The sequence below is a fragment of the Siniperca chuatsi genome, linkage group LG12 (assembly GCF_020085105.1).
Source record: "Siniperca chuatsi isolate FFG_IHB_CAS linkage group LG12, ASM2008510v1, whole genome shotgun sequence".
Classification (NCBI taxonomy): Eukaryota; Metazoa; Chordata; class Actinopteri; order Centrarchiformes; family Sinipercidae; genus Siniperca; species Siniperca chuatsi.
The window spans coordinates 13,643,250-13,659,887 of NC_058053.1; the positions used below are offsets into that span (position 1 = coordinate 13,643,250).

The following is a 16,638-nucleotide window of genomic DNA, read 5'->3' on the forward strand; positions in this document are numbered from 1 at the left end:
CATGTATTGAAAAAACTTGAACTTAAGTGGGTAGAATATAGTTGATGACACAGTAAATTAGGTTTTCAGGTCTTTTTCACCCGTTAGAAACTCCCTTTGCTCCACCCCTGACAGTCTCCTGGGTATCTACACAGTGACCTCCTCTGGTTGTAATAGGTTACTGTGCCATTGTGGGATTAAAAGCATCAGTTCAAGGTTGCACTGCTTGGTGAGTCGAATGTGTGTAAAGATGATGCTTTCGCAGCTGTTGAATGAGCACTTCAATGAGTTCACCTCTCCAAAACTATACAACCACACAATATACACAACAACACTGCATCCCTGCATTATGAGCCCTGTAACAACATGGTGTGAATGGCACTAGTCAATATATCAGATAAGATAGAATAATAGATATCAGTGACAGTGGATCTCTAGTAAGAGGGTGAAGAGTGCTGGATGCAGAGGTAATTCTGGTGCTGCCACTGTATGTACATTGGATGTGTGACCTTTCTGTAGTCCCATGACAAAACCGTGCTTTGCCTCTGTGCCAGTCTTCAAGGGATCATAAAACAGCAATTCATATGAATTTATTGCTGTCATGGGCAGTGTATCATTTTAATTGGTGTATCTGCAATGAGGCCACGGGGGGGTGGTCTCTGGTAGTCTGTTGTGTATATTGAAACAAGTTAAGTGGATTTTTCTTTGATGGGACCTTTGGCTTCTGTTGGTTCAGAGGCTAATTAATTTATCGATCAGCCAAGCAGGTCTGCAAATCACCACCAGAGAGCACAGTTCACTATTCTGACATGATCTCCATATCAAAGGATCTGGAAATGCTTCAAGAACTTTTTTTTCTGTCTTCCAGGAAAGGTGGTGACCCTGTTGATGCTCTTTAATTGGGTGAAAAACTGCTGTGTTTGGACACTTAGGCCAACCTGAAACTATTCTCTGCAGCATTTAACAAACTCTAGCTGTGTGTGTGTGTGTGTGTGTGTGTGTGTCAGCCAGGTGACGACTTTCACTGACAGTGGTCTGATGCCATGACCTCTTTGTTGCTCATCTCCTTTTTATCTCTGTTTTGTGGTGGCAGCCCCATTGTTCACCCAGAGCATATTGAAAGCTATACGTTAGTGGTGGTTGGCTGTTTAAGCCACTGTACAGTATTAACAGTGTGTTTTTGTTGTGATTATTAAGTACCATAGCTATTTTGTAAAATGTCTGCATTCTTTGAGATCTTTTTTGGAGCACCGGTTAAAGCTTGAGAGGATATAATCACAGCAGACCACATAAAACAACACAGAAAGTCATTTTGGTGAAACACTTGAGGATCTCTCTGTGGATTTGTGTGTTTTCACTAAGCCTAATAGTTATAGAGCAGTCATTAAAAGCATGTACAAGTTCAAGGACAGTGCCTGCTTAATCTGAAACCACCTCTTCTAACAGAGACTTATGTCATAGGATTCAAAATTATATAATTCCTTAGAACTTTCTACAATCATTTTCAGCCAGACACTTTTCTCCTTAGCAGTATTAACTTTTAAATGTTTTTGCCAAATAATTGTTTGATTTAAAGTCATATTATCATATAATATTCTGTATGACTACAATTTTCCATCCACTAGCATTCTTCCTCTAAATTGCCAGATGAGTGCAATTTATTTTGCATTTCTGTCAAGATGATAGGAACTCTCTTCAGTGCCAGTTGAAGCCCCCTTTAGAGGTGAGCTCTCCTGAAGTCAACTCTGGGGTACTGACAGTAACCAGACAGCCCTGAGGGAATAGTGATGCCTTTTTGAGAGCTGAGCTGTAAAAGAGCTTGTGATGCTGCAGGAACCCTTTGAAAGGTTCCTCTGATGAGCACCCAGTGAAAAGTCCTATCCAGTTCTCCACTTCACTGCACTTCACTACACTCCAGCTTTGGCTCCTCATCACATGCAATCCCCTTTTTCATCTGCAGTGGAATCCCAATTCACCTACTGCCCAAGATACCAACACTGAATAAACTGTCATTGCTTCTTTTGTTGGTCAGTAGAATCAGAGTGCTCATATAATGTAGTGGTGTGTCATACTAGACTGTAAATGGTTAGGGGAAAGCAAAAAGTGTAGGCTATTTATTTTACATGCTTGAGTTATTGTTATTGCCTTTTGAAAATGAATACCCATGTGAACAGTGGAGACTAATACATAATTCATCCTATCTTGTGAAACAGCACGTGTGAGATTAGTCATGACTATTAAACATGTAGACCAGTCTCTCATTGTTGTACAGTGCAGAAATTGCATTAGCCAGCAGAGGATAATGTCAATATGTCAGGCTGTGAATAGGGAATGAATCAGAAATTAGCTTTCGTCTTTTAAGTTCACAAAACACCATGCTTGTAATACTTTCTCAGCTATTTTGCAACCATAATGGCGAAAAGATTGGTACAGCTATTAACAAGACCAAGTGTATCACGTGCTCTCTGTAAGACATTCAATAAATAACACTGGTATCTGAGCTTGACATGCAGCACTCAGAATACCACTCTCATCTATCTTTTTTTTTTTGCCATAATATATTATTTTTCACTTTTGAGTTGAAGAATGACATTTTGGAACATAAAGAGGGCTGTTGTGAGACTTTGCTTTCATTCTCTTCACTGCACAAAGAGGACACACTGTCTTATTGAAAAGTTGAAATGTGAAGAAGTCAGAGTCCATCGTGAAGAATGGTGGGAAAACTCCTTGATCATTTCCTAACCATGAACAATTCTCTCTTTCACTGGCATTGACTGGACATTGTAAGTTGTTGGTCATAGGTATTCGAGTGTTTGGAATGTATGTGTGTGTGCATGTGCCTGCTGATTGATAGCTCGCTGGTCATGGATTCCTGAATCTCACAGTGAATACCGGTGAGTAAAGAGTCCTTTGCAGTCACAGCTCGCCTGGCTGCATTACCCTAGAAATACTCTTTTCTCTCTGTTTTTGTTATTTTTTGCAACCCCCAAAACTACTATTAACCATCCCAGTCTCTTTCTTTCTCTCTCTTATTCAAGCCCAATATACTTTTGAACCAATCTTCTAGCTTTCCCTTGCTCTAATGAGCTCTTGCCTGCTTTTTAGAGGACATTAGAATGAGATGTTTCTCGTTTGTCCTCTCTGCATGGGGTATGTTCAAAATACTGAGACTTAATGCATTTTAATTTGTTGCGTTTGGCTCTGAGATAGAATGTGGAGATGTGATCAAGTTAATAGTTGGGTGATGTTTCTCTGTAGAAAATCCTCACATTCGTCCTTCTCATTATCATTTCCTCCATGGTTCTTTATGAAATTTGGGAAATTAGAGTTGATGATTGTCCTACATATATAATTGTTAATTGTGTACCAATTAATGTGCATGTAAATAGATTTATATTCTGGATTTTGCATCCAAAGTGTGATAGTGAGAGCACATCTCAGTTTCTGCCTCTCTCTCATTGTCCTTCAAGTGTCGTATGTCTGACACTTCCATTTCTGCAACCTTTTCATGCCTGTTATAAACTGCAATTGCTTATTCGTCAGCGCTTCCATCTAGAAGGGCAGAGTGGTAATCACACCCTGTTAAATCTTGAGATGAGATTTTGAAAGGAAAAGAAACCCCTGCGTGCTTTTATTGTCATGTGCTGATGCTGGGACATCAGAGTCTTGCTGAAGGACCTTTTGCCTCTTCCGTGTATTATCAGCCCTCAGATGTGGCCTAAAATTACCCTTGATAGCCAGCCACATATTTATTATTTCATGTGTGGATCCTGTGTTCCTCTCGGCTCTTTGTGTAAACTGAATCTGAACTTAAGCATATGGTTTAAATTACTCAAACTATGCCCCCTGTTGTTTTTAGATGAAATACACTCAACGGAACATATTTACCAGTGTGCTTTCAGTCCAAGATATTTACCTGAACTAAGTGTGTCTCACACACAGACCTCTCTGTCTCTGTAGTCCCCCTTTAATTGGAGCCGTGTGACTCCTGGGTAATAGGTTGTGCCTGACCATCCGCACATGAATGGAGGTTTTCAGGACAGACTCTTAGGCTTTGTCTGCCAAATAACAGGCTGACTTGGATTGCTTTTGTAGATGCTTCACTGGATCAGTCCCCTTTAGGCTTAGACCTCATCTATGATCACAAATCAAATAGTCTGTAACATATCACATGTTAGAAATCCAATCTTTAGATTAAAGTGCTTTTAAACGACACCTTCATCACTTTTTGAAACTATTTTTCACTACATACTACGACTACTGCTTCCTGTTCCTCTGACGGACAACTGCATTTGGCTTTGGGCTTTTACTTTGAGTTCTTTGACTGGCTTTATATCATGACTTCTGCTAACAAGCAAGAGAACACCCAGTTTGCGGAGGCAGAATCTCTTCTCGGGTATCAAAAGCACCGTTCCACCGTATGCATTTCAAGTCGCATATCCATAGATGGCACTGTGCATCAAGCTGACTTTGACTCTCATGCTCGGTTTATTTCAATGACACTTCCAGATCATTTCCTCTCACATGGCTGCTGCTGTAACTCCCCCACCTTACCCCCTCACTAACCCACACCACCACTATTAGTATCTGTGGGCAAGATAGCAGCTGTGGTTTAAAAAAATTTGTTCCATCTGATTCAGAGGATTTTTTTTTCTTGAGGTGAGAGTGTAGCTGGTTATTGAATGTGGTATTAGGAAATGGCTATCTCTGCTCTCCCATCTAATCTTTATGTTATGACTGGGGTTACACATACAGTCATCTTATAGGAGTCTGGAGGAGGACGAAGAGGTTTGGATTGGGTTACAGTAGGTCAAGGTTGGAGTAGCATGGAGGAGTGGTGCAAGGGGAAACATGCTGTTGCTATTCTCTATGGATTTATGAATCTAAATTATACAGTCACCTCCTGTTTTCAGATTATTTTTTGCGGTTTCATTTTGCTTTTCTGTCTGGACTCTGGAATGTATTTCTTTTTTACACAAGCAATTGTGGGATAAAAGTAGAGGACTCGAAATGTGCGCAGCTAGTTGCTCGGGAGATGTTTGTTTCATGGCTTAGTATTTAGTCTAGTGTCTTTGCTGGATCTCCTGCATGTATAAACAATTATATTGCCACTCTTAGGAAAGATTGGTAGGCCTTTGCTACCACTCAAAGAAAGAACCTTATGTTTTGTCTATTTAGGGCAGATTAAAAGGCAATTTCTACAGAATATGTTGTAGACAACAGGGGCCAATCTTTTTGCACGCACAAAGATGGAAATGTGTCTCTAGTGGAGAGAGTATGTAAGTGGTTTATCTTAAAGTTCGGCACAGTGAGCAAGCATTCTGTGTGGAGCTGTGAGATTTTCTAATTCTGTCACAGTGTGAGCAGAGGGAACAGCTAACCTCGACTCCTCACTAAAGACAAAGACAGTGCTCAGAGAACTGTACCGCTGTCCCAGATACATCATCTGACTTACACCAGGACACCCGGACCTTAATCTATCCATATGTATCCTTGAGGGTATACTTTCAAGGGACTGCTCACAGATCAGCATGCAGAAAAACTCTGTTTTGCTGATCCCCAACAGTGCAACTTTTTAAAGTTCACTAAGAGGCTAATTGTTGTGGTTTCCTGCTGTAGTTTACATTCCCAGAGCTGGCTAGCAGTGTTTTACTTGGAGTCTCCAGCCATGCAGACAATATTCTGGGTTGTCAGACAGACCATAGCTGCTATCAGCGCAGGGAGTTGTCTGAGAGAGTGTGTGTGAGTGAGTGTATGTGAGCTGCGGAGTACTAAGACACCACCGCCTCTCATCTCTAGTTCTATCTGGAACACGTTAATCGAGAGAACTGTCTCTCTCTCTGTTTCTCTCATTCTCTCCTCTTTTGCACCCCCCCCTGTCATTCTCCCTGTATCTTTGGTCTTTGGTTTCGTACTAGCAGGTCCAATCAGGAAGCCCAAATATGTGGAGAGTCCTCGTGTTCCTTCTGATGCCATCGTTTCAGCGCTGAGGAAGGTGGCCGATAACAAGGAGTCCTCACACAATGGTGAGTTTGCTTTTCGTTCACTTGTATATATGTCTGCTTGTGTTTTTTTCGAGACATTGGAAACAGTTAGACTTAAACAAACTGGCTTAAGAGTGAGAAACATACATGTTTTCAGCTGGTATTCACAAGCTGGTGTCCACTTACTGTGATCAGTCTTCATAGCTGTTTGTGTTATATAGAATATCATTGTGTGTGTCCATGGGGTCAGGGATAGGTCTCTGCAATTTAAGGGTAGCATCAGCACACACAATAGTGCCAATATTATTTTAAAGTGTGCGTTTAGATCACAGAGGAGTCAGTTTTCCACTGTGTGGGGATACATTGTCTGACCGAAGCACTGGCTTTATTTCATGGGAATGTAATGAGGACAAGACCTTAAATTTCTCAGTAATTGTATGTGTTACACGTGTGTTCTTGTGTTTCCACGTTTCTGTGAGGTGTGCCTTTAGTGTTACTGCTGCAGACTCTCTTCTGTGTTTATGTGTGTAGGGGTAATGTTCCACTAAGTGCTCTGTTTCAGCAGAGCAGGGCGGGCTCAAATTCCTCCCAATGGCTTAAGTGGAGTTTGTAGGATGCGTTATCTTTAGCAAAAGGCAACACAGAAAGTGGTGCTCTCTGATTGTACATGGCATGTAGACAGCAGTAACCCAGCGCAGCCCAGTCACTGTTGACTGCTACATACCAAGGCACGAGGGTGTGTCTGACATTCAGCTGGCACAGAGCAGTGTTTCGTCTCAGAGCGGGCTACCGGCATATTGTGGACGCCAGATAAATGTTATCTCATGACAGCTGCTGTACTGGCACTGTTAGTAAGCTAGTTTTATGAGCTGTATGGTCAAAAAAAGTTTTGAAAGACCTTGTTTGGATTTTTTTAACAGAAATTTATGGAGAAAATCATGGTACGTTGTTTATGAATGCAAACCTACTGCAAGTTGCACGAACAACACCTCTCTCCCCCTTTTCACAATCACTCACACCTTTCTACTATTCCCCATGCATTTTCCCCCTGTGCAGACCAGAGATCCCCCTTGAAGCACATGTATATAAACATACACATCCACATGCCTGTGCTGTCTTATAAATAATCTCTCCTAAGCTTTCCCTCCTCCTCCCTCTTGCTTCCCAACACAGAGAAAAGAAAAATAATGCTCAAGGTGAGTGCATTTAATGTTAACAAAACGACTTGTGTTTACAGAAGGGCTCTTGTTGTGGTTGTTTTAACCTCGTGTACTCAGGGCTGCCTCTTCTCTAATTTCGTTCTAGGCTAAAATTACTCTTCAGGCGATATATCAGGCCTAACTGCCCTACAAGTATGTGACAGATCTACTGACCAAGCCTCCAGAGAATCTTTTTGCTACCACAAAATGTAGAGAACCATCCAACTGCTTCAGTCTCAAACACAGAGTACACAAGAAACTGAGCTAAGATTATAAATTGAATGTTGCATTATATTATTTTTCTGGTCTACATGAGATTAGAGAGAACAGTAAATGATCTGGTCAATTTATGACCCAGCCTAATGTAAGACAATTTTTATTGCTTATAACTTGGAACAACAGCAAAAGTCAGTCTCTCCTTGAGCAGCTCCAGGCACTTAAAACATTTTAGTTTATTTTGCAGCTTTAGTAGTGGCTTGTACATGTTCCCAAATATTGACTCAGCTCTCACTGAACAGAAGAAATAGCCAAGCTGCCATGTACAGTTATTCAATAATTGTAAGCAGATAAGCCAGGAGAAACTAGTCTACCTCCCACAGCCATAGTTAGCAGGTAAAAGAAGTTTACTGCTGAGAAATTACAGGAATGAGCCAACTTACTCAACTAATTATGTACAATTAGGTGATGTATAAATTCTAGACTAATGATGGCTAATTGTGATAGCCCTGCTGTAGTAAGGTGAGGCCCCATGCACAGCTGACAGGCTTTTGAGCAGAGCTACACATGCTATGCCTCTCCTTTTCTCTCCCATGTGGACAAATTCACACATATAGGATGTGCATTTTATTTGAAGTTACACCATACAGTTCGATCTAGTGTCTGAGTTTGGCTGTTACATCAGCTGGATTAATTTCTATTAATGTGCGTCACACATCGCATGTGACAAGGACGTATCCAGTGTTCTTTTGTCAATAAAGAGAGCATCTTTCAGCCTGTGTTGTCTCCTACTTCAGAGAGGGTAAACAATGCTGACTTTTTTGCTAACTGCTGAGACAGGACGAGATGGTTGTTTGACATTGCAGCTTTTGTAACAAGGTCAGCGTCAGCATGGAATGTTGATCCAGTGCCGGAAGAATCTGAGTCGGAAAATCCATTGGAATTTTTGCAGCATGAAAACTGTGACATTTAGGTCCCAAATAAAGTCATTTCTTAGGAGTTGTAAAGGGGCTTTTTGTTGGGTGTTGGATGCCTTTCTTGGATGTCCAAAAACCATGCTTCACATCAATAGTCACTTTTGAGTGCAGCTGAGGCTTTTTGTGGCATTTTAGACAGTGAATACCCTGATTTGTCTATAATGTTGAAAATCAGATTTTTATGCATTATCATTTTTGTGTGTGTGTGTGTTTCATTTTGGCCATCTTCAGATATGATAGCTTGCATGTGGCTTTTAATGTATTCATTTGTTCTTCTTTTGGGTTTGACTGTCAGCTTTCCAGTGCTCTCTGTTGTGTACAAGCAGGATGGGCTGTAGGCTAAGAAAGGAAATGTGTGTTAGACATGGAACCATCTCACATAGTTGTCTTTGAGGAAGGATAGAGTTTCTTGTGCATGTGTGCAAATGCAAAGTGTATTTTTATTAAATCTATGTGTCCGCAAGTACATATATGTTTGTTTATGTATGTGTGTGTTTGCTTGCATGAGTACATTTGCAACAGGCGGCCAAAAGTCCGCCTGTCAAAATAGTTTCAGCTGTTGTCACAGAGCTCTGTCTCTGTCAGTCAAGACTGAACCTCAGGTCCCGTCCTCTCCCACAATTATGCCTCTCTCTTACACCCCCCATGTTACAACTGCTGCTGCTGAGACCTGGGCCCACACACTTAACACCTGTTTCTTCATGTACTGATTATCTTGTCAGCGCTGAACCTATGGGCCAACTTATATTGTTGAAGTATTCTGTGAATTTACACCTCTTAAATCTGGCTGTGTATGCTTTATGTATTGCTTTCACTTCTCTATTGTAACTATAGTGATTAGTAATCTGAGTAATCGTTGTCATTTCCTGTACAATATGGTACTCATTTGTTAACTAGCTCTATTATTGTTACTTTTAAATTAGGAGATAACAGTGAAAACATTTTTAAATGTAGGCATCTTTACCTGTCAAATGTGTCATTTTGGCACAATATAATGCTTAAATATTGGCCTAGCCATTGCAGAATACAGAACTTAATAGATTCAGCCTCATGTTGTCTATGTTGGCTTTGTTTGAATTGGATAAATGTGGTGTGATTTTTTTCTTAATTCCTGATATGCAAAACATCAAAGAGTAATCTGATGCAAAATCTCACAGGCTGGCAGGCTGCATGCAAGGAATGTTTTTGCAAATGTAGGAAACCATGGTGTCACTGGTGATTTCTTTTAACACTACAATTTCGATTTGCCAGTCCCTAAAGCAGTACAGCTGATGTCAGATTATTCTTATTTTCTTAGTATGATACTGTTTTGAGAAACAGAGACAAAGGGATGTGAGGAGTTGTTTTTTTCCCAGTAAAGAATGAACGTAATTGGTCAGTTATGCATAAAGCACTTTTACAAACTGGCTGTATTGTGTACCATTTATAAAGACTCATGCCCAATTGTATAATCAAGACCCACTGTTACCAGTTTATAGAACTTTTGGTGATATTTAGGTAGCCTTCATTCACCATTTACCATTTAGGAAAGCAGGGACTTTGTAGCAGCAGAGATGAATGTAATGAGTGTTAGTTCTGTCCCTTTTCTATGGCATATATTCCTTCTTTTAATCAACAGCTGGAAGCTGAAACTTTGAATGTTGTCTGTCTTTTCTCTTGTTTAATGATGATGCTTCATTAATCTGTGCTGCTCATCTCTTGAGGATCCTCACAGCACAGCCATTGTGCCCCACAGGGGTGAATCGCTGCATGAAGAAGCTTAAGTTTTTCTGGTCAAATGGTTAATGAAATGCCATCTGTATCTAACATTAGAACAACAATAATAACAGCTAGAGTATGGTGTCAAGCTGAGATGTCAGTCAAAACTATGATTACTATCACTTTGCCATCCCCACCCTCCAAACCTCATTGTACTTATTGTCAACAGTCTCACCTCAGTATGCTGTAATCTTTAATTGGACACTCCATCTGTGCTCACAGCAAAGGACATTTGTGGTTCTAACATTGGAATGTGCAATAAGAGCGCTCAACTTGCTTCAGGGGGTCACGTCACCTAGTACCTCTGAACTCAAATGGGGAAGCAGGACGCATGTTCTCATCGAGGGTTCATTAAACGGGCTCCACTGTTGTGATAATGAAACTCCAGCTGCTAATGAGCACCGGCTGGATTGTTTTCTTGGCAGGGAGAGAGCCAAGACAGCTCTGTGGAGCCAGTCTGTCCCCCTCCTCCTCCATCCGTCTTCTGCTCCTCCTCCTTCCGTCTTCATTCTTCTATCCTTGCAACACACGGCTGCTATTTCACACCTGCTCATAAACTTCCTCAGGCAGTAGATAACGGTGTTGTTTTGTTTTTGCCTCCATTTGCTGTACATTTACTGGAATAACAAAAGCGGTTCCAGCTACATCCCTGGTCTTTCCATATCTCCAGGATAGTGTAAGATAGAGAGGACTAATCAGATATTGTATATAGCACAGTGAGCTAATTTTCATCAGGTAATCATTTTACTTTATAACTGGCTTCCATCCAGATAAATGCATTTTATCTTATGTGTGCTGACAAAGTTGCTGATGCCCTATTGCCAGTTTTATCATGCTCGCCACAGAATCATAAATAATGTCAGTTCCATTATGAAGTCTTAAACTGATTCATAAAGCTGTGCTAAGTGCCATGCAAGTTTAAAGCCAGTGTCGCCCTCACAGATAAAGTCATGACATCATGTAAAGTCCATTAGGATGGGACCAATTAATAAACTGGGTTAATCAAGATGAGAGTAGTTAATGAGAGCCATGAGAGCAATGCTGCAAATTGACTACACTCATTGTTTCTGGATGGTATTTTATCCACTGCAAAATTACAGGAGGTGGGTCATAATAGACAACACAACCAAGCCTATTTTCCTTCTCATCAAATCATTTACATTGAGGCAGTCTACAGCCTTGGTAGAAAGCTTACATATAGCTCAACAGTCCATTTACTGAGCTTGCATGGTCTCACCCTCCTAACAGCTTTTTAGTTTTTTCTTTGTACGCACAGGCTACCAAGTAAGTACTAAGTATGTCACAGTTAAGGGTTGTTATCCATCAGGTTTGCCAAAGACTTTTCAATTCTGATTTTACACTCCAGAGAACTTCTGCAGAGTTGAATAACTAAATAACAGAAATGGGTAGGTTTAAGTTGTCGCAAATTTCCTTGTGCATGAGAAATGTTAAATGAATGTGAATTTCCATTCATGGTTGTGTTGCTGTGGGACGACTGCACAAGATATGTGTTGTAATCCAATGACCCTGCATAGAATATATTAACTCATTATTAGTAAGACATTGGATTTGTCATCTAGTCATTACTTGGGATTATTAGACCGTTGCAGAAGTCTGCACAAGTGTATACTTGTAGTAGCGTTCCACTGTTCCAGTGACATTATTGGACCATGATAACACTCTGTGATAAAATGTCTAGTCATTTGGTATAATGTGGCAGCTGCATTCGGTCTACCTCCAACCAGAGAGTTTGCTAGCCTCAGTCACATATGCACAAACTGGTAGAGACTGACCGTAATAGATAGATGCCTTCAAACCCATTTGCAGTCTTGTAATCTGGGTAGTATTGGAGTGAATTGAGTTGACCGATCAATAGTGGATTGTTTTAGGCCGATACTGATATCAGTATTAGTATTATAGTATCAGTATTTCCAGTAACAATATGTTAGCTGATATTCTTTTTTTAATGCATAAATGTTTTTAAAAAGGATCCCTTAAAGAGGAACTCCACACTAAATTATTTTTTTGTACTGTACAATCACATAGATTCTTGTTGGCATATGTAATGTATGTATAATACAGGTGATTTTTTCAACAATACACACACTGTGTGTAACAAAGTCTTTTTGGTGTCTGCTTGGATTTGAAAGTTCAGTTCAGCTGAAATCTGTGGCTCCTCCTTAATCGTGACAAAATTGGCAAGACTCTGAGGTCTATTTCGCCATGCCAAGCATAAATGGCAGAACACTGGGTGACCATAGCCCCAGTTTGTGTCACCTACATGAACAAGGTTTATTCCTCTTCAGTGGCAGTAAACACAACACATGAGCACACCGATAACTGCTATATTCAGGGCTTAAAAAGATATTTAGGGCTGACGAACAGTACCTTTAACTGCAACAAACAGCATTTATGTCTCAAAGGGGCATAAATGTGCTTCTAGTGACTCCATGTTTTTCCAGCAGAGACACAGATAGTCTGACAGTAGCTGCTCGTGTCTGGTTTGCGCTGACTACCAGCTCTACATCACTGTCCATGTCACACTGAGCTGTGGTAAGTCAGTCTCCCCCCGTGACCCTTGACCCTCTGCGTCACACACTACATAGCCGCAAGGCCACTCCCTCCCTTATTTTGTTGCATTTTTTGAATATGTGGGAGAGAGGATTCTAGCAGAATTTTAGGGTGTAGTTACCCTTTAAATTTGGTTATGAAAGAATTTTGACCGAGAAGTGTACATAGTGGGACATTTTCACCCTATCGGATAAACTATATTATGGCAACACTTTTTAAATGATCTCAAACAAAACGGCATTTCTGTACTGCAATTTCTTGTTAGTTATCGGCATACAATACGCTCATACTCTCTTTGCGAGAGAGTGACAGAGAAAAGAGAATGCACACACACACCCATAGATACAGTACGTCTACAATATACATTTGTGTGGTTACATGTGTGTAAGTAACCTGCTGTGCCCCAGGTAAAAGATCCAATGTGTTGCAGTCAGAAGTGCTCCACTGCTGATAGCATTTTAAATCACTAAACCATAGCAGCCCTCTTTCATGCTTTCCTTTTCAGGAATGCATAACAGCTTGAGAAACTGATAAACCCCACACTGACCTCTGTCTTTGGACTATGGACTATTTTTTTCTGAATTGGTATGGATTGGAAAGTCCTTTGCCCATTGTATGAATAAGTTATCAATTAAAAATGAAACACACCTTTCTGGTCTTGACCTGGGGGTGATTTCTATGTTTCATTGTTGTGTTTATGTGTCTCACATTGAAGAAACTGTTCTGAACTAGAGAACAAAACCCAGGGATACAGTTGCCACACTAGGATAGGATGGTTGTCTGATTTATTTTCCCCAAGTGTACCATGCCACTGGTATATGACTAGTAAAGCTAACTGGTAAACAGTCTCTTATTTCCACAGACTAATGCTGTCCAGCGCATATCAGCAATGTCACATTGCAGGCAATGGCTGCTCATTAAAGCTTTAGATACTATCAGATCAGCGTAGGAGCAATGGTGGCCCAAAGGTCAGAGAATAGAGCTTATGACTGAAAGGTAGCTGATTTGATCCACAACCAGGTTGGAGAAATCTGGCAGGAAAGCGAATAAGCAGCATGTGTCCCTCCCTCAGTACCACAGCTGAGGTGCCCTGGAGCAAGACGCTTAACCAACAACAGATAAGACTTGCCAACAGATAAGACAGGTTGTTTTGAGCAGCTTCTAGGAATGAAAATAAAGGAAAAACAATAATTAAAGATACCTGTATTTACATACAGGTATCAGGCGATGATAACATTCTTAAAAGAAACTGGTCCCAGGGTTAACCATCAAGCTGTACTAGACAATTGCCCTGTTGTGTCATGTGTATAAACAGAATTAATAGTGAGTCACACACTCTAAATCCATTCAGAAGTGGTTGTCAAGCTAAAGCCAAAGTAGTGTAATTAATAAATCTGCAGTACAGCCATAAGCTTAACACAGGTTTCTCCATGTACTGCATCTGCTGTTTTTATTCATAAATGCATGAACACAGAACGGTGTGAAAAATAAGCTTTCAAAGTGAAGGTTTTTATGTATAGCAGTGGGTGCAGTTGCAGTGCATCTAATTTGTGTTGTTGGTACAGTGTACTAGTTTGCAGAGATACCACTGGCTGTAGATATTGTTGTTGATGTGGCCCATGAGCCTCAGTTTTGGCTTGTAAGTGCCATGTGTGTCACATATGTCAGCCTTTCTGTCTGTCATGGTGTATTTATGTCAGATGCCTAGAGGTCTCCTCACAGCCCCAGCACAATTCCAGGGCTACTGATTGGTCCTCAGAGACAGGTGAGTTTAAGTGGTTTTGAGCAACCAGTGATGAAGTTGTGCTGTCAGGGAAGAAGCTAACACTCAACATACTGTATTACTTTCTACTTTGTATTACATTATAGCCAGAGCAGGTACAAATACAGCTCTGCGCTCTCTTTTTTTAAATTTCAGAACATTCTTGCATTCTGTGAGCTAAATGTTATGTGCAACTATGTTGCACCTATTTTTTCTATGCTACTTCTACTTCTGTATTTTTCCTCAACATCAAGTGGAGGGCATAAATATCTTTTAAAGAATGTTAGGAGTCTCACAGAGTGTTATTCTACACAATTTAGTCTTCGCAAATCCATGATGTTTGTGTTTTTAGAACTAAAAGCCATGCTATGCCTTTGACACAGACTCTCACAATGAAAAACAACCTGTCACTGTCTGCTAATGTACAGTAGCCATGAATATGTGATGTGTAAGGTGCCCCTTTTAAAGACCTGGGACCAATTCCCATTATCTGTACCCGTCTACTAAAAATTGATGAAGCATGCAATATGTTGTTGTGTACTTTAAATTACTATTGACCCTCGACTGGCACTCAACATAGATAATATCTGTCCACAGTTGAATTTAACAACTTTATGTTAATTCTTAACGTAAATATCAGTTATACTACTCTGTCACCTTATGATGTTACACAAAAATTATTGAGATTATAGTAGCTCATGAATTCTTTATTGTTTTTTGTTATTAAACTAAATTGTTTGTGTGATGTATCTACAGGACCTCAAACCTTAATGACAGAAAATCCAATAAAGATGTCAAAGTAAGGCAATGCCAAAGAACCACAGCATTGAACACTTATATTCAAAACAGTGTTAAAGCCAACAAAAAACATTTTGAAGATTGCTGCTTGTTCCTAATTTTTAAGATTTCTGCATGTTGTGGTGGGTGAGAGATGATTATTAAATGTGATTTTCATTTTACATGATTATAGTGCAGTGTGAAGCCTTAACAAGATGCGTGCTATAATCCAGTGACTCTGAATCTATAAAATTCATTGTTGTTGGCATTCAGGCCTCAACATTGTCTTTGCACCAGTGGTCTTAAAAGGCTCCTCTCAAGCATTTAAATGAGCAGGGTGACATCCCCTATAAAGAATTGATTTTCAATGTATGGTCTTTTTTACTGCACAGTATTTGCAATGGAGAAAAGGTGATGCAAGTACAGCAGCCAATATGTATTAGGTTAGCATTCTTTACTACATAGACAAAAGCTTCAAGTTATTCAGTGTGAAACCTTTAGGCCTATTTGATTATTTCTGTTTCCTTTCAGGCCTATACAACATTTCAGTTTCTCAAAATGAAAGCCAAGTGCTTTTTCGGTGCAACTGGCTAAAAGTCAGTGCCAACATAAAACACATACTAACATCAGAAACCAGGCAACCCAGTGGGCAGATGTGTCAGAGGGTTAACATAAATATTCTGCTCAATCTCAATTTAGAGGTATGTGCTTGTCTGGCATCACTTATAATAAAGGTATCATGTCTAACACATTTTGTTCTTGGCTAAAGGCCGTAGGCACATGACTAACATGTGCCAGTCATAATGTCTAATTGTGTTTTGTACAGAAGCCTTTGATAAATTGCTGGCATGGTTTATTCTTCCTCTACGAAATAGCTCTGGTAGTTATAGTAGACCAGCTGCGTGCATTTGAATCATGACCAGCATAAGTTCAGAAATTCAAGAACCTTTGGTGTTCTTAATTTAGTGGTGAATTAGTTCTCACCACTTGTGCAATCTGCTTAATTAGGCATGCTTTGTATGTCAGGATACAAATTCAGCTACTTTTCAATGATAAGACAGCCAGTCCAGCTATTGAAATGGGCAGAACTGGAATCTGCTGCCGTAGTAAGTAGCTCAGGTGGGATATTGGGATGTCTAGTTGGTGGTTTGATCCCTGGCTCCTCCTATTTATATGCAAAGCGTCCTTGAACAAGACTTTGAATGAGTATATTAGTTATAGGAATGGAGTGTCTATAATATCCATATTATTTGCCATTTATTGTTTCTGTTGTTTCATTCAGCTGTGAAGTATTTTTTTGTGCTCCGTTTGCCAACCAAGGCAACTAAGTTCATAATGCTGCAGAGTTTTAGGGTGGACAGTATTGTCCCCCTGTTTCTGTTTCTGACTACAGCAGCAGTGAGATTCACCTTGTG

The 16,638-nt window shown here is 40.1% G+C and overlaps 1 protein-coding gene across 8 annotated transcripts in view; it reads left to right on the forward strand.

Annotated features, from left to right (window-relative positions):
- Positions 1–16,638, forward strand: part of tanc1b (tetratricopeptide repeat, ankyrin repeat and coiled-coil containing 1b) — a 110,884-nt gene that overhangs the window by 37,203 nt on the left and 57,043 nt on the right. For 3 of the 8 annotated variants that reach the window (XM_044218049.1, XM_044218043.1, XM_044218045.1), the window contains exon 4: positions 5,898–6,005. The exons of 2 other annotated variants lie outside the window; for them this stretch is intronic. In XM_044218049.1, coding sequence (XP_044073984.1) covers positions 5,898–6,005 — 108 coding nt within the window. The remainder of the gene's footprint in view (positions 1–5,897; positions 6,006–16,638) is intronic. 3 more of the 8 variants (XM_044218051.1, XM_044218044.1, XM_044218050.1) reach the window with 1 other exon arrangement.